Source organism: Furipterus horrens, unplaced genomic scaffold (genome assembly GCF_987537825.1).
Source record: "Furipterus horrens unplaced genomic scaffold, mFurHor1.1.pri manual_scaffold_3, whole genome shotgun sequence".
NCBI classification, from domain to species: Eukaryota; Metazoa; Chordata; class Mammalia; order Chiroptera; family Furipteridae; genus Furipterus; species Furipterus horrens.
In genome coordinates this window covers 106,955,637-106,979,595 of record NW_028327173.1, presented here as the reverse complement: position 1 = coordinate 106,979,595, position 23,959 = coordinate 106,955,637, and the positions used below count along the sequence as shown (strand labels likewise).

General features: G+C 41.3%; 2 protein-coding genes across 3 annotated transcripts in view; one reads left to right on the top strand and one right to left on the bottom strand.

The window, feature by feature from the left end:
* Window positions 1-15,013, top strand: part of REC114 (REC114 meiotic recombination protein) — a 146,507-nt gene extending 131,494 nt beyond the window's left edge. For both annotated transcript variants that reach the window (XM_090270038.1, XM_090270037.1), the window contains 3 exons: window positions 102-314; window positions 12,219-12,311; window positions 14,774-15,013. In XM_090270038.1, the coding sequence (XP_090126164.1) occupies window positions 102-314; window positions 12,219-12,311; window positions 14,774-14,938 (471 nt within the window). In that variant the 3' untranslated portion in view covers window positions 14,939-15,013. The remainder of the gene's footprint in view (window positions 1-101; window positions 315-12,218; window positions 12,312-14,773) is intronic.
* Window positions 15,014-15,372: 359 nt separating this feature from the next.
* Window positions 15,373-23,959, bottom strand: part of NPTN (neuroplastin) — a 67,502-nt gene continuing 58,915 nt past the window's right edge. The window contains exons 7-9 of the mRNA XM_090270036.1: window positions 17,622-17,643; window positions 16,520-16,594; window positions 15,373-16,020 (exon numbers count right to left, since the gene is read on the bottom strand). Of these exons, the coding sequence (XP_090126162.1) occupies window positions 16,534-16,594; window positions 17,622-17,643 (83 nt within the window). The 3' untranslated portion in view covers window positions 15,373-16,020; window positions 16,520-16,533. The remainder of the gene's footprint in view (window positions 16,021-16,519; window positions 16,595-17,621; window positions 17,644-23,959) is intronic.

Genomic DNA, 23,959 nt, shown 5'->3' with positions numbered 1-23,959 from the left:
TTCCCTCCAAGCAAAGGGAAGCACTCACTAGACCTTGCAATAAATAAAAGTAAAGTGATATGACAAGGTTCTCTTAGAATAACTTTTGATTTGTCAAACAGGACAAGAGTCGCATGTTCCGGGTACAGTTTAGTGGAGAGTCCAAGCAGCAGGCACTGGAGCGCTGTGACAGCTGTGTGCAGAGCCTGGCCCAGTATGTGACCATTCAGGTGCCTGAGGGAAGCAGCCAGGAGCCTCGACTGCGCCCAGACCCACCGCTGGCAGAGGGTGGCCAAGGGGAGGGCTGTGTGCGGAGTGTCCTGCTGCCACCTGGGGTAAGTAGGCCAGTGTGTTGGCCCTACCAGAAACCTGAGAGTATCATGGTCTCTAGGGGGCCAGAGTGACAGTGGAATTTGTCAAGTCCATCAGGTTTATAGATTTAAAGAATCTAATACTGAGTGAATTACTTAAATTGGAAGTTTGATTTTCATTGTATAAGTGCTATACTCATAGCACTTATACTGGGTGTCACTCTGGAGCAGTGGTGATCCAAGTGTGGTTCGTAGACCTCTCCCTGAGACCTTCTCAGGGATCCACAAAGTCCATGTTATATTTGTAATAATATTACATTATTTTCCCTTTTCGCTTTGTCAGTATTTGTGTTAATGGGGATAAAAGCATTGTGAACAAAACTGTTGTCACCTTGGCACAAATGCAGGTACCTTGTTCTCCTTCCACCACTGGCACTGAGAACAGACGCAGACTGGCCCATCGTTCTGAAGCACAACATTATTTCAGGGGACATACTCGTGCAATTCTGCTGGAGGTGTACGTTTCCTTAAAAATTAATAGAGGGACATCCAAGATGGCGGAGGAGTAAGTGGAGGCTATACTAACCTCCTCCCAGGACCAGTCTGGAATTGCAACTTAATTGTGGAGAAATCATCCAGAATAACCAACTGAACGCTAGCTGGAAAGAAACTTATAACCACAGAAAAGGCCGCTTCCTCACAATGTGACTGGTAGGAGGTGCGGAGATGTGAGAGGGCTGACTGGGCTCCCACAGGTGGCAGCTGAAGGGACTGAGAAACAGCTCAGCAGCCAGGGGTTCCCCCTGAGAAGGGCAGGGTCTAAACCCCCATTGGGCTTCCCAGTCTACAGCAACAGAGCAGAAAGTAAAATAGCATCCAGCTGTGAAAAGCAAAAAGCCTCAGGATTTTTTGCTGACCTGAGAGAAACGTCTGGAGACAAAGAGCTCTTAAAGGGACCATGTATAAAATATACTGGCACCCACTTACCCTGGGCTCCAGCAGAGGGAAGGCAGAGTGGACTAGAGACGCTTAAGAATTTGGGGAGAGAACTGAGGGAGCAGCCAACTGGGTCCCAGTGCTGATTCATTCCCTGTACTGCAGGCAGACCACTCCCCTCCAAGTGGCGTCAGCCTAAAGGAAAGCAATAGCCCCGTCCACAGGAATTAAAACTGTCCTGCCCTCAGTGCTTAAACTTTATGGCTGATCACAGAAACAATAGATTAACTGAAGGAGACAAAGGCAGTAGATCTCTATTAGTCTCAAACAGGCAGCCTAGGTCCAGACTGGGACATGATCTGATGCCACCAGGGGCAGATCCAGGAAATAAAGAAAGTGCACTTCTACAGCAGTATACAAGACGTGGTGGGATGCGTGACTCTCAGTCAGCTAGCTGGAGGAAGGACCCACCAAAGAGCAAAACAACAACCACCAAAACCCAAGTACAACCAGACAGCCAATATAAATAGTATAAAGGGCATCCCAAGGGCCTCAAGATAGGAGATCAAAGAGACTGCACGACTGAATCCCACAGGTCTCCTACCACAGAAGGTCACAACACAAAGACAGGAAGTCAAAAAAGATCAATCTAAAAAGCAGAAACAAACAAGAAGGGTCACAAAAATGGGGAGACAAAGAACCCACCATCAAAAGGACAGGAGGAATCCCCAGAAAGAGTGCTAAAAGAAATAGGGGTAAGCAAATGGTCGGACATAGGATTCGAAATAATTATAGGGAAGCTCAATGAGCTCAGGGAGCTCAAAGAAAACTACAAAGAACTCCAGGGGACCTATGAAGGACTCTAGGAAAGCTGCAAGGAACTTACTGAGAACTATACCAGCATTAAAAAGGACATAGGACCTATCAAAAAGAGCCAGGAGAAAATGAAGAATATAGTTTCTGAATTGAAGAACACAGCAGAAGGAATCCAAAGCAGGCTTGATGAAGCAGAAGATCAGATCAGTGAGCTGGAAGACAACGTAGAAAAAAATTCCCACACAACGTAAAAAGACTAAAAAAAAAGAGGTTTTAAGAGAGCTGCAGGACCACATGAAATGTAATAATATCCATAGCATAGGACTACTAGAAGGAGAAGAAGAGGAGCAAGGGATAGAAAACTTGTTTGAAAACTTAATGACAGAAAACTACTCTATCTTGATGAGAGAAAAAGTCATGCGAGTCCAGAAAGCACAGAGGGTCCCAATCAATATGAACCCAAACAGGCCCACTCCAAGACACATCATTAATTAAAATGGCAATACTCAAAGACAGAGAATCCTAAAAGCAGCAAGAGGAAACAGCTAATCACATACAAGGAATCTCTGATTAACGCTTAACATCAGATTTCTCAGCAGAAACACTACAAGCCAAAAGGGAATGGCAAAAAATATTCCAAGCAATGAAAAACAAAGGCCTCCAACCAAGATTACTCTACCCAGCATGGCTGTCATTCAAAATGGAAGGTGCAATAAGGAGTTTCCCTGACAATGGAAAGCTAAAAGTACAATTCCAACAAACCAGCATTGCAAGAGATGCTAAAGGGTCTTCTTTAAGAAGATGAAGAAACAGAGAGAAATAGAGAAACACAGGTACAAAAATGACAATGAATACGTACCTAGCAGTAATAACTTTAAGTGTAAATGGATTCAATGCAGCAATCAAAAGACATAGGGTAGCTGAAAGGATTAGAAAGCATGACCCACATATATGCTGTCAACAAGAGACCCACCTCAGAACAAAAGATCTACACAGACTGAAAGTGAAGGGATGGAAAAAATATTCCAAACAAATGGACATGAAAATAAAGCTGGGGTAGCAATACTTAATATCAGACAAAATAGATTTCACAGCAAAGGCCATAGAAAGAGACAAAAAGGACATTTCATAATAGTTAAGGGAACAATCCATCAAGAAGCTATAACCCTTGTAAACATATATGCACCCAACATAGGAGCACCCAAATACATAAGGAAAATTTTGGAGGACTTCAAGGATATTGACAGCAACACACTAATAGTAGGGGGACATTAACACCCCATTGTAAACAATGGACAGATCTTCCAAGCAAAGAAACACCAAGAATATGGAGACACTGAACAACATTCTAGATCAAATGGACTTAATTGATATATGCAGAACCTTTCATGCCAAAGAAGCAAAATATACATTCTTTTAAAATGCACACAGATATTTTTAAAGATAGACCATATGGTATGACACAAAACAAGCCTCGACAAATTCAAGAAAATTGAAATTACATCAAGCATCTTCTCAGATCACAATGGCTTGAAATTAGAAACCAACCACAAGAAAAAAACTCTAAAACATTCAAATTCATGGAGACTGCGTAACATGCTAATAAATAATGAATGGGTTAACAATGACATTAAGAAAGAAATGAAAAAGTTTCTGGAAACAAATGAAAATGAACACACAACCTCCTACAACCTATGGGACACAGCAAAGGCAGTCATGTGGGGAAGTTCACAGCAATACAGGCCTACCGAAAAAGTATAGAAGAATCTCAAATAAAGAGCTTAACCCTACATCTACAAGAACTAGAGGAACAACAACAAACAAAGCCCAGAGCAAGTACAAATAAAGAAATAATCAAGATCAGAGCAGAACTAAATGACATAGACACTAAAAAAAAAACAATTCAAAGGATCAATAAAACCAGGAGCTGCTACATTGAAAATATAAACAGAATCGACAAGCCTTTAACCAGACTCACCAAGAAAAAAAGAGAGGACCCAAATAAATCAGAAACAAAAGAGGAGAAATCACAACCGATACCACAGACATACAAAGAATTGTAAGAAATTACTATGAACAACTATATAACAAGAAATTTGACAACCTGGGTGAAATGGACAAATTTCTGGAAACATATAATCTTCCAGAACTGAATCAAGAAGCAGCAGAACACCTGAATAAACTGAAAACAACTAGTGAAACTGAAGCAGTAATCAAAAAACTCCCAGCACACAAAAGCCCTAGGCTGGATGGCTTATAAGGTGAATTTTATAAAACCTTAGGAAGAAACTAACTCCTATCCTTCTCAAACTATTCCAAAAATCCAAGAGGCAGGATGACTCCCAAACTCTTCTTCTATGAAGTCAGTGTTATCTTGATTCCAAAACCAGGTAAAGACACAACAAAGAGAACTATAGGCCAATATTGCTGATGGACATAGATGCTAAAATCCTCAACAAAATATTGGCAAACAGGATCCAGCAATACATTAAAAAGATCATACACCATGATCAAGTGGGATTCATCCCAGGGATGTAAGGTTGGAATAATATTTGCAAACCAATAAACATAATACATCACATAAATAAAATGAAAGACAGAAACTACATGATCATATCAATAGATGCTGAAAAAGCTCTTTGATAAAGTTCAGTACCCATTTATGATAAAAATACTCAGCAAACTGGGAACAGAGAGAGCATAATAAAGGCCATATACAAGAAACCTACAACCAACATCATACTCAATGGGCAAAAACTAAAAGCTTTCCCCCTAAGATCAGGAAGAAGACAAGAATGTCCACTCTCTCCACTTCTATTCAACACAGTTTTGGAAGTTCTAGCCACAGCAATGAGAAAAGAAAAGAAATAAAGTCATCCAAATTGGAAAGGAGGAAGTAAAAGTGTCATTATTTGCAGATGACATGATAGTGTACTCAGAAAACCCTACAGTCTCCACCAAAAAAACTACTCAACATATAATTGAATTTGGCAAAATAGCAGGGTGCAAAGTCAATATTCAGAAATCGAAGGCATTTCTGTACACCAACAATGAAATATCAGAGATAGAAACAAACAAAAACTCCCATTTACTATAGCAACAAGAAAAATAAAGTACTTAGGAATAAACTTAACCAAGGACTCGAAGAACTACATAACACTGAAGAAAGAAATTAAGGAAGATACAAATAAATGAAAGCAAACACCATGTTCATGGATGGGAAGAATCAACATTATTAAAATGTCCATACTACCCAAAGCAATGTATAGATTCAATGCAATCCCTATTAAAATACCAATGATATATTTCACAGACCTGGAACAAATACTTCAAAAATTTATATGGAACCAAACAACCCCAAATAGCCTCAGCAATCTTGAGAAAGAAGAAGAAGGAGGAATCACAATACCTGATATCAAACTATACTACAAGGCCATGGTAAACAAAACAGTCTGGTATTGGCATAAGAACAGACATACAGGTCAATGGAACACAATAGAGGGCCTAGAAATAAACACAGGTCTATACAGTCAATTAATATTTGACAAAGGGGGAAGGAGCATAAAATGGAGTGAAAATAACCTCTTCAACAAATGATGCTGGGAGAACTGGACAGACATGCAAAACAAACTAGACCACCAACTTAATACCATACACTAGAATAAACTAAAGATGGATAGGAGTCTTAAATGTAAGCCATGACACCATAAAAGTCCTAAAGGAAAACATAGTAAAATCTCAGATAGCCCATGTAGCAATATTTTCACTGATATATCTCCTAAGGCAAGAGAAATGAAAGCATAAACAAATGGGACTATATCAAACTAAAAAGTTTCTGCTCTGCTAAAGAAAACATCAGCAAGATGAAAAGGGATACAACCATATGGGAAAACATATTTGTCAATACCTCAGACAAGGGTTTGATGTCCCAAATAGATAAAGAACTTATTTGACTCAATACCAAGAAGACAGACAATCCAATTAAAAAATGGGCTAAGGACCTGAACAGGCACTTCTCCAAGGAGGACATACAAAGGGTCCATATGCATATGAAAGGATGCTCAACATCACTAGCCATCAGATAGGTGCAATTAAAACCACAATGAGATACCACCTCACGCCAGTCAGAATGGCCATCATCAACAAATCAACAAACAGCAAGTGCTGGCGAGGATGTGGAGAAAAGAGAACCCTGGTGCACTGTTGGTGGGAATGCAGATGGTGCAGCCAGTATGGAATTTCCTCAAAAGACTAAAAATGGAACTGCCTTTTGATCCAGCAACTTCACTGCTAGGATTACACCCACAGAATCCTGAAACACCAATTCAGAAGAACCTATGCACCTCTATGTTCACAGCAGCAGTATTGACAATAGCCAAGTGCTGGAAACAGCCTAACTGCCCATCTGTAGATGAGTGGATCAAAAAACGGTGGTACATTTACATGATGGAAGGAACTCCTCCTATTTGCGACAATATAGATAGAACTGGAGAGTGTTATGCTTAGTGAAATAAGCCAGAAAGCAAAAGAAAAATACCATATGATCTCACGCAATACAAGCACCTAATGAACAAAACAAATAAGCAAAATAGAACCAGAGGCATGGAAACAAGGAACAGACTGACAGTGACCAGACAGGAGGGGGCGGGGGAGAAGGAGAGAAAGAAGGGGAAGGGTCTAGTCACGGAACGAATGTACAGTAGTCCCTATCTATATTGTGGTTCACTTATCACAACCTCACTGTATTGCGGGATTTTTAAAAATACCATATTTAATTATTGCGGATTTTTCGCTATATCGTGGAATTTTGCGGTACTGTATATGTATGTTGTTAAAGTTTAATAGGTTAAAGAGTGTAGAATATGTTTGAGAACATAAGTAGTGTTTATAAGTGTGGAAAGGTTAATAAGGGAGTGGGAAAGGTTAATAAGGGACTGGGAACGGTTTATAGTGTGTGGGAAGGGTTTATAAAGCCTTAAAATATATATACTAAAATAAATGTAAGGTTCCTACTTTGCGGATTTTCACCTATTGCAGGGGGGTCTACAAGGTAATACCTGTGATAAGTGAAGGAATACTGTAAATGACCCATGGACATGGACAACAGGGCGGGTACTGACTGTGGGAGAAGTGAGGTGGGCAGGGCAAGGGAGAGCAATGGGGGAAAGATGGGACAACTGTAATAGAACAACAATAAAAAAAAAGGGGGGGGGGAATGAATAGAGTGAGCCTATCATTTTGGGAAAATAACTGACAGTACTTATCAACAGTAATTAAAATAAGTTTCTAAAGTGGAAATTAAGTGTCTTGGATAACTTGTATTAGCCATTTGAGCTTCACAGCTCCTACCCTGGAGACTTTTCTGATGATGTCAATAGGATTTTTGTTTTATAATTGCATGACAAAAGGTTTCAACATTTGGAAGATCTGTATAGCTCAGTGAACTAATATTTTCTGAATGGCCAAATGCATATGGTGCTAAAAAAATCATGTGTGGGTGAAAGATCTATTCAAAGTGGAAAACAGACCTATGGATTTTAGTGTAACAGAGTTCACTGCTATGATTTTGGATTATATGTTGCAGCTAACCTTTAAGAAACTACCATTTGTTGAGTTTTGGTGTTGTATTAAAGAATGTCAAATTATCTGAAAAGGTTATTTTAAAATATGTCTAACTTTTCTATCTACATTAGCTGTGTGAAGCCAGATTTTCTTAATGTACTTCAGCCAAAAAAACCTGTCAGCAGATTGAATGCAGAAATAGACAGGTCCAGGTGTCTTCCATTAAGCTAGACATTAAAGAGGTTTACAAAAATCATTACACTTTTGTTTGAGGAAATAGGTTTTTTTAAATTAAGATTTATTTTTTAATACTTTATTTATTTTTAGAGAGAAGGGGAGAGAGGGAGAAAGAGAGGGAGAGAAACATCGATGTGTGGTTGCTTCTCGTGTGTCAGTTGGGAACCTGGCCCACAACCCAGGCATGTGCCCTGACTGGGAATCAAACTGGTGACCCTTTGGTTTGCAGACCAGCTCTTAATCCACTGAGTCACACCAGCCAAGGCTAAAATGTTTTAAATTTTGACAGTGGGTTCATTTTTAAAAATGAATTTACCAATATTTAAAATTGTTTTAATTGCTAACATAAACTTTAAGTAGATGTAACTCCATTAAAAGACGTGTGAGGGCCTGTGATTTTAAGTGGGTAAAGGTGTCTTGTGATCAAAAGCTTGAGAATTATTCTAGAATTTCTCCCGGGAGGACACATAGTCCCAAACGCTGCTAGAATACAATATACCTCTGCTCTTGGGATGAAATTCCAGTTTCAAGCTGGGTTTTTTTATTTTCTATTTTGAGAAATGATTTTCCAAATACGGCTTTCCATAACTTTACCCTGTTAGTTACCCTTAAACTCACTGGACCAAGACAATTCCTTTTGCTGATTTATCAACAAGTTCTTGTCACTCATAATTTATCTAAGGCAAACAAATTTACATTGTCGTAAATCCTTTTCCTTTAAGCACATGCTGTATGGTTTTCTCTGGGATGTGTAGTTGGTTAAGTCAGATTATGGTGTTTTAGAATTCTTCCATTTGTTTCTGCATGATCTTTTTTCTGACATTATCAGTGTTAATGCTGCTTTTCTCACAATCCTGGATCTGATTTCAAACATTGTGCCTCATCAGCTTCTGCTATATTCTTTAAGAATCCCCTCCCTAAAAATGGGATGGAGTGGTTTATTATAAGGTACTTTATTGCTTATGATCTTTTGCCCTTTAAATAGATTTTCTTTTGTTGTATGTTTCATTGACCAGTCATTAGATTCAATTATAGAACCCAGTGCATGGGATATAACCGGAACCAAATAGGGTCTCAGAATGTGAGAACTAGGTCTGAAATGCCTTTAAAGGTAATGAAGACAAATTGCGTCGGCAGCCGTCCGTCTCGAGAGACGATGGTGTAGCTTCTTAAGAGTCTATCTGCACCACCGAGAATGGCTGTGCAGTCCGACTCGGGAGTGACACGGTACCTGTCTCCTCCCGTGTTGAATCGACATCTTGCGATGACGCTGGAGTGTCCTCTCCAGTGAAGCTGAAGCTACAGAGCCTGGGCGGGGTGATATGGAGGGTCTGCTGTTGCCCATGCAGCAGACCCCCCCTCTCTTCGCAGCTGAAGGGTCCAAGGGAAAGACGGAGTCAATACAGCTTGGCTTCAGGTGCGCCGCAGGAGTTGCCGGTGTTGACTACAACGTCAAACCGCCTTAGGGACTCCGGCTCCGGATTTTCTGTCGGGGTTTACTCCCTTAGCCTTTCCCCTGAAGAGGTATGCCGCAAGGCAGCGGAGGTTTTTTGGAATCAGAGTTTTCCTTCTCTGATGTACCCTGACTGGAAGATCGAACCAGCGACACTTAGCTCGCAGGCCGACGCTCAATCCACTGAGCCAAACCAGCCAGGGTCTGAAGACAAATTAGACTACATAATTATGTATCTGTAAAGATAAATCATAACTGTAATGTGCAGTAAAAGATGCAGGCTAGGCTGTAAGCCCCAGTAGTAGGGGAAGGCTCCAGGGCTTGGATTTTAAAGGCTGGTCCAAATATCTAGGTAGAAACATCCCGAAACTGGTTGGAACAATTTCATGTCTTTTTCCAGTTCTGTATTTCGGGGGCCTCTGAGCTGTAGCTTAGTATTCTGAGTAGATACAGAGCACAATGTGCAAAGATTATAAGCTTTGGAATAAAAATGGATCTGGGTCTGAATCATGGCCCGATGAGCAGCTGAATGATCTGCTCTCATGCATGTCACAGAAGCTCTTCTGTAAAATGGGGAGATTTGAAATGCTGTATCTATAGAAAGCACCTAGTGTAATTAATGTCTGGCCAGTATCTAAATAACATTATCCATGATTACTGTTATTACCAGTACTGTTCCCCTTCAGATCTGCCTTCCCCTGCAAATGAACACATTAGCATCCAGGTTAGTTAGCAAGGGCAGGAGAAGCTAGGGTGTAAGCTGCAGAGCAGACAGGTAAAGCATAGGTTACTTCACCAGGGTGCAGACCTGGTGAGGCTCTGCCTAGATGCTAGTCATCCTGGTGACTCCTCAGTCCTGGGTGTGCCCTGACTGCTGCTGTGGATTTGCATCATGCTCCCTTTCTCCGAATCCCTCTCGGGGTAAAAGCTGTGGTCAAGTGTTGGTCACCTTGCTGCTGTCCTGTACTCAGGTGTGTAATTTCTCCAATACCTATATATCTCTCTAAAATAGGTCCTTTTTGCAAATAGAGATGATTCCTCATCTATTTCAAGTTCTTGAGTCATTTCCTGGCTCCTAGTGTGGTATTGCTTTTCATTGGCCATGTAATTTTGCTAATTGTGGCTTAACCAGGTGCTTCTCAACCTGAGGACTTCTAAGGTAACCCAGCCCACTCAAGAGGGAGGCAGTAATGATGGCAGTTCCCAGGCGAAATCCCGTTAGCAGCCAGGGGCTCCAGCTACTGTGTGCACAGAACCTTCCATCTCTGCACTCGGGTGGACTGTCTGATCCTGGAGCCACCCCACTAGCCTCGCGGACTTCGGTCACATTTGGCTATTCAGTGTTTGTGGCATATGGCTTTTGGTTGATGTCTTTCCAAGATGTTTGAAGAACGTGATGTGAGCTGAATTGACTTGTAGCCTAGGACAGCATCAAATATCAGAGCTGGAAGAAACACTAGGCATTAGTCTTTTATTTTCACAGATGAGGAAGAGAAAAACAGGGCTTGCCTAGGAATGTATGAATCATTAGTGTCCCTTCCCTTTTTGCTCATTTTTATTTTAGTGATCTTGTCTAGTTTTCTTTGTTCTTTCCTTCCTCTCTCCTCCCACCCTGCCTTTTTTAAAAAATAATTTATTTATTTAGTTTTGTTTATTTATTTATTTATTTATTTTTAGAGAGGGGAAAGGAGAAAGAGAAGGAGAGAAACATCACTGTGTGGTTGCCTCTCACTAGCGCCCCCAACTGGGGACCTGATGTGCAACCCAGCCATGTGCCCTGACTGGGAATCAAACCAGCAACACTTGGCTCGCAGGCCGATGTTCAATCCACTGAGCCACCCACCCTGTTTTTGATGCTGCTAGAGCAACTCTTCTGCTAACACCACTGGCTAGCAACAGTCAGTCTCCATAGAGGACAGGAAACAAATTTGGCACCTCTGACTCTTGGCAGCCAGAACATGCTGGTGATAGGCACAGGAGCCTTCCAGAGAGGTCCCTGACTTCTCCCTATGACACCACCAGTCACAGCTGAGGTGGGTGCACCTGTCTGGACATAAGCACTGGAACAGCCGCCACACCTTCAGACCTGTGGTCGGGAAGTTGGAGTGATAGGGTTCTCGTCAACTCCTGCTGTTAAGTGGGAGCGGCTGTCACAGTGTTCTGCCTCCAGCCTCCTCCTCCTCCACCTGCAACACCCGTCCAGTGCACTACTCAAGAACCACCCCTCACTTCTCAGCCTCCATAGTAATAGGACACACTGGAGCACTCCTGCCCTTCAGGCTCAGCTCACCTCTCCAGATCACCCCTCCACTCTGAGCCCGAGGTCCTGCGCTGGCCTTGGCCCCGCCCTTCCTGGGTTGCATTCTAATCACTGTTTTACTTAGGTTCTCACTGGGCTGTGGGTTCTTGAGGGCCGGACCGCTACCTTGTTCTCTGTGGCTCGCTTTCCTTTATCACCACAGTGTCTACGAACCCATTCCCTCAGAAAGTCTAAAATGAGATTTTTTTTAAAACTCAGTTTCATTAAAAAACATATGGTTATCTTGCAATCATGGTTTGCTTTTCTGCAATGAACATGTATTGAGTAATAATTTTTAGGTGACAAATCACAATAATCAGGAGATGGGCAATACCTACCACCCTCCAGTAGCAGCCTGTGGTCCTGGGCATGACTGGGCCTCTGGAGACAGAGCACAGCAGTGCAGGACACTGAGGAGGTCGAGGCACAGGACAGGAGCCTCAGGTTAAACTGCACAGGCCTCTGCGGTGGTACAGCAGGTAACAGCCCCGCAGACAACAGGACAGGCAACACTGACAATGGTTTTTCCTGATGCTTTTTCTTTGAACACGAATGCATGTGTTTCTACTTCTTTAACAGCCTGTGGTGTTTATGATTATGTTCAGCTAAACTGTCGGTTGTCTAGTTCCAGTCACCCCAGGAGCCGGAGCAGCAGCGGCGTGTGCCGGCCGTCACACGCGCTCCAGGAGGAAGGACCTCAGTGACCCAGCTGGCTCAGGTACAGCCTCTTTCTGTGTTGTTTTCTTGTCACATTAAACAGTGATCCTGAGACTCTGTACCCCTCTGTTCACTCCCTTGTTCTAGAATAGTAACTTCAAGTGCTACTGTAGCAGACGACAGAGCCAGAGCCAGGCCCTGTGTCTGCCCTGTTGTGAGGATGGCCTGGTGGCGCACACTGCAGAGCAGTTCTCCTAAGGAGAGAGACTATTAGCCTTCAAGTGCGTGATAAAGAACTTAACTACCACTTTCCCAAAAAGAGGAACAAAGGGAAGAATTTCAATTTAATTGACATTTGGGAACTGTACTAAGACAAATATCAATGTGCATTTAGAGTCAGAGCATTGATGGTTTCTGCACAGGCAAAGTTGCATTGCTAAGATCTCAGCAAGGCTGTGTGGAAACCCCGTAGGACCTGACTGACTTACCACACACGTCCCCTGCCCCTTGCAAAAGAGCCCCGCAAAACCTGTTCTGTGGGTCTCACTGCCCGGTGTCTGCTCACTGTGTTCCCAGCTGTGCTCCACAGCAGGCTCAGGCTCAGGACAACAGCTTACGTTTTCCACAGAATTCTGCATGGAATTGATCAATATTCAAGGATGAATTTTCTTTTTACTGTATAAAACTGTTCTAAAAGTGGTAAATAAAAGAAACTACCAGTGTTTTTTCCACCTAGCTTACCACTAATTCAAAACAGATGGACAATCATAGCATAAAAAACTTGAGCGGTTTCTTTGAATAACTCAGCAACTATGACAGGAAAACGTAAAAGCCTCTCTGTCCAGCAGCAGGCAGGCTTTAGTGCATGGTCTGTAGCCTCCTATTTGCATTGGAGTTAAGAGGTTAATTGAATCAAAGTGGCTGAGGACAGCAGAGACACAAAGAAGCATGGGACAAGGCAGGGTGTGAGTCCTTATTCAGGAAATGTCCACTGCTGTGAAAGGTGAAACCTTAGCCCAGTTTATATCACATCGTACAGAAGAATGATGTACAAAACAGAAAAAGCACCAGACTGGGAGTTCAGGTATGTTATTTGTTTGCTCTAACCTTCTGGATAAGTCTTTCTATTAATGTAAGTTAGTAAAACTTTTTGGAAAGCAACTTAGCAGTATAAGTCAAATTCAATGTCATACCTATTACCTATATAATTCTATTTCTGCTACACAAACATACATGTAAGGATGCTGTTCACAGTGTTGTTTACAGTAACCAAATTGGAAACAACATAAATGTTCACTAACGAGATACTGAGTGGTTAAGGCGTGCAGTAAGCACAGATGGGACACACATGCAGCCAACAGAATGATGGATATCCCTATCTTCTGACACGAAAAGATACTCATATTAAGTTTTTTAAGACTACAAAAACAGCATCTATGACTCAATTTTTGTAGTAAACATACATATAAAATACATCTGGAAGGAGATAAACTAACCTGCCAACAGTGGCTCCTCCTGTAGAACGGGGCTCCATGTTACTTTCATTTTTCTTCCTTCTCCAGTTAGGGAGTCTGAAAGCTGGCTTCAGTTTAGGAAAGTAAAGTTCTATTCTAAATGGTTCCTAGTGAAGTGTCAGTTGATACATACATACCAAGCGCTGCCATCTTTAGAAAAGGTATAAAACCACCTTACCTAACACAATTCATGTGAGAAGAAAGATGTATAGCTGGACCACAGAGCAGGAGCCCATTGTCTTCAGATCACTGTTGCCATACCATCTCAATGCCAAGTACAGTGAGACTTTTATCTGAATTCTAATAATTAAGTATCAGCAACTTATTCAGTTGGTTTTAAAATACCACAAGTTACCAAAGACCTACAGATGGTGAAAAAATGCTCAACACTGTATGATTTCATTTCTTGGCAAAGGCAAAACTACAAGGTATGGAGAATATAGATCAGTGGTTTCTGGAAGGTTAAGGGTTTGAGAACAAAGGTAGTGAAGGGATTTTTCTGACGGACGATGGAAATGTTCTGTGTCTTCACTACGATATGCCTTTCTATATTTATCAAACCTTATGGACAGAACCAGAAAAAAAACGGGTGAGCTAACTGCATCCTTTGAACTGTCAGTTTGTGACTGATTATTACATTCAGAACCTGTTCATTACACATGAACCTGTGGGGGGAATGATGAACTAAACTAGTAGAGTTCATTCACTAATAGGTTTCTTATCAATCTACAAAAGGTCATCAGCACAGTATTCTTCATTAAAGCACGATCTTAACTTCGTAAATCATCTCATTAATACACTTGCAATACCTAAGGATGCAAGTTTATCTCACTTCTTATGTATATCTAGAAACATTACATAAAGGAACCCTGTAAAGCTAATTATAATTAACACTAATTTTTGGTGTGTTTCCCTAATCTTTCCTTAAGGACAAGTTTTCTGTGTTTGGTTATGCAGGCTGTTGCTTTCACCTGTAATCTAATAAACTACTCTTCTGGAATCCCCACAGTCTCTCCTGGCATCAGAAGAGCTGCCCTTTGTCTATGAACAATCTGCATGGAATGCAGAAGAGTTAGGCCCCTTTCTCCGCCTCTGCCTCATGGATCAGAACTTCCCAGCATTTGTGGAACAGGTGGAAGAGGAACTAAAAAAGCTGACGGGGTTCAGAAATTAACATTCTATGGAACATGAAAGCACTGAAAAATGTTTTCTCCTTAAAATTAGATACTAGAATAAAGACTATTATTCCAAACACCTTTTATCAATGTTTTATTTTTAAAAACAGGTGAATCCACTTTTTTATACATCATTGCACATCAACAATTACACAAAACACAAGTACATGCATCTACAGTTACATACTGAGTGAGAACCCTGACAGGTGAGAAAACTATCAAATCAATGTGGAAAAATACAACGTCAACCCCAAAGTATAACTAGTTGCATAGAATACCATGCTAGAACATTTCAAGGTCACTGAAAACTAAAGGTAAATTATAAAAGTTTGCCTTAATTGAATGTATAATAAGGTTCAGCACATCAGTGCAAAAGGATATAAGTATGTTATCAACAAATGAAGAATCATTTAAAAAGCAACCATACACACACATATATATATATATACTGCAATTCATTATAGCCATTCAGTGGACTATTCCAGCTTATTAGAGTCATAGGTTAAGCCCTTAAAATTATAGGTATCAGTTTATATTACTCATCTTTTTATACCAGAACTGCACAGTTTCCTCATCTGACAACATACAATAAGGAATGAATATCAGCAGCTTAAAAATGAAACAAGCATTTGTTTTGGATTTCTCCCCCCCCAAAAAATATAAATATATATGTATATATTTATATACTGTATATATCTGTAGGTTTTGCTGTACTTTACAAAAATGTATCACTAGATGGCAGTAGTGCATTTTTAGAGCTTTGCCAATTTAACAGCTGCAGTAAGTAAAAAATGGCGCATGCATGATACGATCCTCAGAGGACCTTTTCAGTTCTATTTAATATTTTAATAGAGGAGAAGGAAGCAACATTCACAGCACATCAAGCCCAAAGTAGTTTACACCTTCTACACTGAAGCATTGTTTGAAATGTACCTGCTAGGCCACCCTTACAGGAGAGGTTAAATAAGGCATGCTTTAGACAGTCATTGTGGTGCTGCTCACTTAAAGGGGAGAGAACCAAGGAGGTCCAAGCAGAAAATTTAGAAGGTTGTGTTGCCACCAGTTTCAGGAACCTAAAGATCTGTAAAGAAAGAGAATTTGAAAAATTTTAAAAGAGTATGCGATGTCACCTAAGAACCAAGTGCCACATAAATAAAAACAAAGCTTTGTTTCAAACAGCATGCACAGGGATGCGGTGTGAAATTCTGATCCCCATGTGCCTGACTGGAAGGGAGGGCACTGGGGCCAGCTGTCTGAAGCAGAAGGGACTAAATGGCCTCTGGGAATATCCCACATAAGAAGGTGACAATTTAATCTTTACCTCTTTTTAAAAACATAAGTAAACAGTAGCATAAAGTGTTATTTGGAAACATCATACATAGTCTGAAATAGCATTTATGTAATATGTGAAACAATGCAGCTGAAAAATGGTCCTTTCCAGCCTCTACAGGCTGAGCTGCTCTGAAATGAATGAAAACATCTTGCAACATAACATCAAGTACTAAGAATTTGTAACAAGGTCAATAGAGCACGTTCATTTCAATATAATTTTTAAAACTTCTAAAGAAGGCCATACTTACAGTATAAGTAGTACTTAATTTGTGTTTCTCTGGCGCAAGTTTTTATCTTTGTGATTGTTCGTAGAGTTGGTTTTCCTTTGGAGGAAAAATTGTATTACAAGAATTAAACTCAGTCAGTAGCAACTTTTGAAAGTATAACACATGGAAATACAGGGATTCTTTCACTTACTGCCATCCCTTGTGTAGTAAGAAAGTTTACTGCACAGTATTAGTACATAAAAATATTCCCTGGGTAAAGTGCCTACGTACCTTCAATTAATAGATCCCTTTGATGCCCAAGGCAGACAATATACAAGTAACTTTCCCTTTAATTTATAAACTATAATCTAATTACTATAAAGGTTAGGACAGTATATTTTTCTCTACTGAGCGCCACTGTCTCTTTTCTCAAATGATAAATGATAATTATACATAAGCAGCACTGTGCCCTCTGGCATGTACCAACTTTGGGTACTATTTGGTCCCCAACTCTAGGAGATACTAATCCTGGATTGATCCAAATTTGTAGTTCCATCTCCTGGATACATGGGATTGTTAATGGAACCAAATAGTGTATTTTTGCTATATTCCCTCTTGAAATTAACAGAATCTGAAGTCTCAAGAAATACTGGTCATTTCCCCCACATTATCAATGTAAGCATAGGGAATGTGCAAAATTTTAAACACTCTTGCATGGCACTACACTTTAAAAATTTTTTAAATTTTATTCATTTTTAGAGAGAGGGGAAGGGAGAGAGAGAGGGAGAGAAACACCAATATGCAAGAGAAACATTGATCGGTTGCCTCTCACACACCCCTAGCTAGGGGCCTGGCCCGTGACCCAGGCATGTGCCCTGACCGGGAATCAAATCAGCGACCCTTTGGTTTGCAGAATGATGCTCAGCCTACTGAGCCACACCAGTTGGGACAGTACTGCACTTTACATTGCTATTAAAACTGTAAGCCTATCCTGGGAATCAAATGGCTATGTCAGGATGCAAAGTCTGCACTGCAACATTCACTTCCACTCACTGTCTTCCCTACTCTTAGCTACTCCATTTCATGAAACCATGAATGTAAAATAATTCAATCAGAAACTATTCAATCAATGTCCAGTACTTACATTGGCCCAGCTGGCTCATCGTCTTCAAAGGTGTTCAGTTTTTGAATAATCCATTGAGAGACAGGAGAAGAAAGGAGAAAATCGTGAGACTGTGTATATGGATTAATAGAACCACAAACGGCAAGTGGCAAACATGGCTATCACAGCATTTATTCAAGGCCATTCCGTCTGGAGGTGCGAAACACTCATGGAGTTATTATTTCTAGATTCAAGGTTTTAATGGCAGGTATGTTGTTTCAATGGTTTTAGTTAACACTTTGAATGCTTGTCATGAAAAACTGCAACTGTAGCGGACAGATAGGCTGCAATGTCATTATATTCATCTTGTCCCCAAGTTCCAGTGGTTCACTCTTAAGTAGATGAGAAGACAAACCAACATTTCAGTTGTAAAATCCTGCTGTTTGTTTTCTGTGGTGAATGCGTGTACAATTTTAGCTCAATCCTGTGACGTAGATGGATGTGCATGTTCTATACACTTAGCCACACATCCTCACTTCCCCAAAAGACACATTCTTGCTGTTTTGAGTCTTTAGTCTGGAGATGAGACTGAGGAAGAAGAGGCCACAACAGTTCGCCCTAATACTGGGTCACCCAGGCTGGGCTGTGCTGCGCTGGCATCAGGAGAATGTCCTGCGCCCCAGCAGGGAAAGCCAAGCAGTGTTGACAGACAGCCCTCCAGAAAAGGCTTCCAATGCTGCTAGGCCAAAACCAGCACCCAACCCAGGTGGCAGATACCTTTTTATTTTCCTTTTTAAATCAAAAAGCTTCCATTATTTGAGTTTAGAAGCCTTCTTAAAATGGTATTTTATGATTCTGATTTGTAAGTTTTTCTTTCCTGTTTCAACTAAGGACAACTTGGTCCCACTTAAGCAGGGATATACTTACATAGAATTTTTTTTTTTTTAAGGACCACAAAGGGGAAGGAACTTACAAGTAAGAGCTCTTAGGCTCTTTTTATTTTACAAAAGTCGGGTAAACTAAATGATTCAGAATGGTTTGGTTTCACTGAAGGCTTCTAGAAAAACTCCCAGCAGGATTCCACAAGGGAGCTTGGTGCACATGAAGCAGTTATGAAGGTTACAGTCTTGGTGCAGGCGTCCGCAGGAGCACATGTCAGGAGGAATGTCTGTCCGAGGAGACATTGCTCCACCTGTTCCTTTGAGGCAACGGAGAGGCAAAGCCACTGCCGCACACACAGTGACGGGAGCAAAAAGGATTAAAAAAAAAAACAAAAACAAAAACAAAAAACTAACCACAAACCAGCAACTTATCAGCCAAAACAATGGGCTAGCGACACACCAGTGTCCACAGGATTCTACTACTAACAGTGCTATCAAACAGATACAGAGAACAAACTAAGACTGAAGGACACTAAGACGGCTGTGTGCTGTGTATGCAGTGGAGATACACAAAGACACGTCAAGTACTGAGATACAAGCCCAGCCTAAATCCTCCCTCACCATGACACCCTACTGCTCTCAGCATCCGGCCAAGCCAGCTCAGCTACATGCTAGGAACTAAGCACTTGGGGACTTAAAGGAAAAGATACAGGCGCAAACCCAGAATATTTTGAGTGCTCTGGCTATGCACCCAAAACTACAGAATTCCAAAGCAAGATAGCTGATTCAAAAATATCATCAATCTATCCCAACTTTTAAAAGAAAAAGCAGGGCAGGGGGAATCGCAATAGCCAGGCTGATTCTTTTCAAAGCATGATGATGTCAGCACCAACTGCCACCCATCCCACCACCAGCTTTTCCTTCTTTAGCAGGGGTATGCCCTGGTGTCTGACGTGCAAAAGGCTGCAGTAGGGGTTGTAGCAATGGTGGCTCTGGTGAGGCTGCCATGTCTGCGAGTGGGAGCAGCTGTTATTCACACTAGTGTCTAAGTCTCATGAGCCCCATCAACTCTCTTCTCAAATCCACTTTCACATTTATAAGGAGCAAAGAAAACGGCCTCGTGTCCCCTTCATTCCTGGACTGAATCACTATCAGCAACACCACTCTCCCACTCACAGGTCAGACAAAAAACAACTTGACCCATCACAGGGAAATCAAGAAGAGAGGGACAGAACAGAACTACAGAAAGATACAAAAATCAAAGTAAATGAGGATTAAACAGAAAACTGAAATCCAAATTAGTTGTGAACAAGTGAATGAAGTAAACTTGAAGGAAAGTGTTAACATTATGAACTGTGCACCGTATAGACTGAAGCGGAGATTAAACAAACTCCAAAAGCATGCATATCGCTCACTTACCACCATGTTTTAAGGGTTTGATGCAATTGAGGGGGGAAAAAAAAGAAGTCATAGTAACCGACAAATATCAACATACCCCCAAACCCTCAGGCCAAAAGACAGCTGCTTAAACAATGACTGGGTATTACAGCCACTGGCTAGATGAGAGGAAGAGGACTGGGGGAGAATGGAAACAAGACGCTTCTGGAATCCATGTTATGAGTTAAGCTCCTGGTGGAGCTGATGCACACACCAATTTCTGTGTGTCTGATCTTCCCAGCTGAATGCACTGTAGCCCTCACCGCCCCCCACCCCACTGCTGGTCCATCTCACAATCTGGAGGTAACGCTGCCTGCCTAGTAAATAACAGATTACCTGATACAATATCACCTCCAAAAAGATGGCTTTAAAGTCATAACAACCAAGAGTAGACTGTCTAGTCAAAGCTCCTTTTTCACTGCCTTCATCTCGCTAAGTATGAGGTTTTTATGGTTTCTAAACCCACTTAAATTCTGCCTGATCAGAGCAAAGTAGGTTAACCAAGACAGATTAACGGTTACTTCCAATTTCCTTCCTTGCTTGGTCCTACCGTATTTTCTCCGAAAGGTAACTTGTTACTGAGCCAAATGACCCTTAGTTAAAAGACAACAAGTATGTGTTTTTACACGTCATTTTAAAAAGTCACATTTCTTTTTCAACATTCCTAGCATGTTATAAAGCTTTATATATTAACAAATGTTTTACCCAACTAACAGACGTTCAACTTTGGATATATCAGAGCTACCAAAAATGCTCCCCCAAATCTCAAATACTCTACCCCCCAAATCTCAAATACTCTACCAGTAACTCAAAGAATGAGTCCCTTTGACTGGCTTATGAAAATTATCCCCCTAATGCAAAAGTAGGGAACTCTTTGCTATCAGTACTTTTCCTAAATTCCATTTGAGGTCACTATAATGTCCAGTAAGCTGAAGGCCCCCACAACTAAGTAGATTCACCCCCATGTGCTCAGGGATGTGGGGAGGAGGACTTGAAAGCACACGCTAACACTCTCTGGGTTCAGTCAGCAGGGAACACACACTGAAGGCTGCGTTCCAAGCATGTGTCTCACTGTAAAGATGGACGGAAGGCTAGAGGAATGCTAGCTGGACCTAATCTTCCAGAGAATTATCATTCAATGTTTTCACAGAATATAGTTAAGAGGTGAATCAAGTGAAAAAAAAACAAAGCCTTATTTCACTCCATGATTCACCTGCTGCTGAAAACACTGAAGGTGAAGGGTGATCCTCTACCTATAAGACAACCTCCTGTGCACCAATCCTCAGAAAGACCATAATCAGGGCCCCTAAAGGGGTTTTGATGTGCTTCAGTTATAAGATGTTCTGAGTATATTCCAGTGAACAAAAACAATGCCCCCCACTTTTTTCCTGGAAATAACTAAACATTAACCCTAAGCATTTTCTATGTGAGAAATCTAAAGCAGTATTTGCTTTCTTAGCGAAACATAACTTAGACTTAACAATAACTTCAAATTTGTGTGTTTTTACTTTTGTATTGTTCATTTACTGCTTTTCTAATAAGGGGTTAAGTTACCAAGAACCCCAGCCCCCAAATGAATACCTATGAGTTTTATATGAATCTTTTAATATGAAAAAAGCTCAGTGAGTCAGAATTAAATCACAGGTATATCTTGATACTAAAGTACCTATTTAGCAGAGAAAAAGCATTATCAGGCCTATAAAAATCATTTTCATAATGCCATAAGTAAGAACACAGAGCCACAGATGGTGGGTTATCTGATAGGTAAAAATTCATCTCTAAGACTCCAAATTTTTATCAGACACCACGTTTTGAAATCACTCATTCTAAAAAGGAGTGTATGCGTATGTGAGCTGGGAGAGGGCAGACAGGGGCAAAGCACACGCACTGAGTCTGCTCTTACACGAACTGCACAGGAGGTGAGAAGAAACTGGCTAAAAAAGAAAAGCCACAGCATCAGCAACACTCACTGGGAATAAATTTTTTTTTTAAATGATTACTTCCAGGAAAGGAGAAGAAAGAAGAGGGGCAGGCGGAGTAAGGAGTTGAAAGACAAAGGCAAAACCTATGGGATGGAAACACTGGAGCAAGGGCAGGGACGCGGAGGCGGACAGGGAGTCTGGGTCACGCTGGCTGTCAGGGAGAGAATGTAGAGAAGGCAAACACTGCGATAACAGCATCCCAGATTTTTCACCCCAGTCAACAACAAAAAAGTAAAAGCTGCTTGCATTATTCTTCAAGAGACAGGAGCAAGGAGTTTTTACTTTGCACTTACCCTAAAGTAATTTCTTTTATGTAGGATTCATTCACTGTCTATAATAATTTAGCTTAAAAGAGAAAGTTTCCCTCAAGGAAGCTGTGCGGAAGATTTGCTGGCCACATGTCTCCTATAACAAACTGACCCCATTTGAGTTCAACTGCCATGGAGCTCTTCAAAGAACAGCTGCTTCCCTGGGCAGGTGTGAGCACGTGTCCCATCAAAACAATACTACCCATTTCTCAAAACCAACCCGAAGGGCTTCCACATCTGTTTGAAAGCAGTCTGGTAAATACAGTGCTTCCTACAGGAAGACTGGAAACTCTGCCTGGGATGTGCTAAGCCAATGAGTCACTGCCAGGAGAGTGTCAGCCAGTCTCCTCTTAAAATTTAAAAAAAGAAAAAGTAAACCTGGTTTTGAAGCCCATTTTTGCCTTTTTCTAACTGACTTTTTGCTTCTCAACATTTCCAAAAGGAAGGCTGATAAAGATGATATTTAGCAACACAAAAGCATTCTGAGGGGATGAAAAGGCTTTTTCAGGAGTGAGGCAGAACTGCTCCCAAAGAGCCAACTCTGAAACTATACAGTCAACTCGCCCCTTTACTCTCAGTTCCAAATACAGGTAACTTAATTCTGCCTCGGGCATCCTAGCTTGTAGCAGGAAAGAAAAATATCTAGATAAAAAGCATAGTACAAGAATGAAAGCCCCAAAAAAGCAGTTTCACTTCACAGAACAGCAGTTCTATTGACCTAGAACAAGAAAAGTAAAAATCCTGGGAACACTTCATGTTGCAGGGAGCTGGCCCACTTACTTACAAAGCTCCATCCACTTCCAGTTGAGGTCTATCCCATCCCTCCATCTAGTTTACTGCTGAATGTACATCTGGAGGGGAGTTCACCAGGTCTTCCTATGTGCATTTTTAAAGAAAAAACCTTCTTCACCAGCCTTACTATAATACTCACTCTAGCTAGTGCAGGCAGAGAATTAGGAGCTGCTAAGAAGGAAGGAAAAGAAGGGGAAGTGGCTATTCCACTCAAATTCATCCTTCCAGAGTTGAAATTACTACGCACTTTCAGGGTTGCACTGTTTCTGAAGGGGCACCAGACCTCTCTTAGTATTCTCCCCAACACACGTGGTGGGTGCTGCAATCCCGCTAGTCAGTCACAGGGACAAAGACAAACAACTCTGTGGGGCAGGGTACAATACCACAGTGCACCAGCACAGGCGCGGGACAGCTGGACTAGCACTGGCATCTTCACCGTCAAATGAAATCTGCCTCCATGAGCTTAGGTGCACATACCCTTCTGGCCTAGTCAGTGAGAGACAAGTGAGAGTAATGGCTGGCTGGCCAATTAATTTGTTTTTGCTGATGATGTTATAGGACAGGAGACTGGGGATGTCCCCAGGAAGCTAAAAATCTGAGGAATTGCTAATACAAGTGTCTATCAGTAGCTCCCCTCAACTATAATCTCAGGGTTAGAACTGAAACATCCATGACAAAGAACATACAAAAATCTCCCAGGACTTTCCAAATTCCAATAAGGATGCCCAACAATCTAAGACTCTTGTCCTTTCCAATGCTAGTAATTTCCTATGGCTCGGCCACGATGCTCACCCTTCTCTAACACTAGCTCAGCTGGAGGGTGCACTCCGGCATGGACTCCAGGTGATCCTTCTTAGCAATATCTGCCTAAACTGAAGGGGGGAAGGTGGATGCATCAGACACTCCCCACCATTCTCGTCTGTGAGACACAGCAAAGTCACACGGCCAACGCCGGCTTTACCAAGGACCTTGAAAACCTA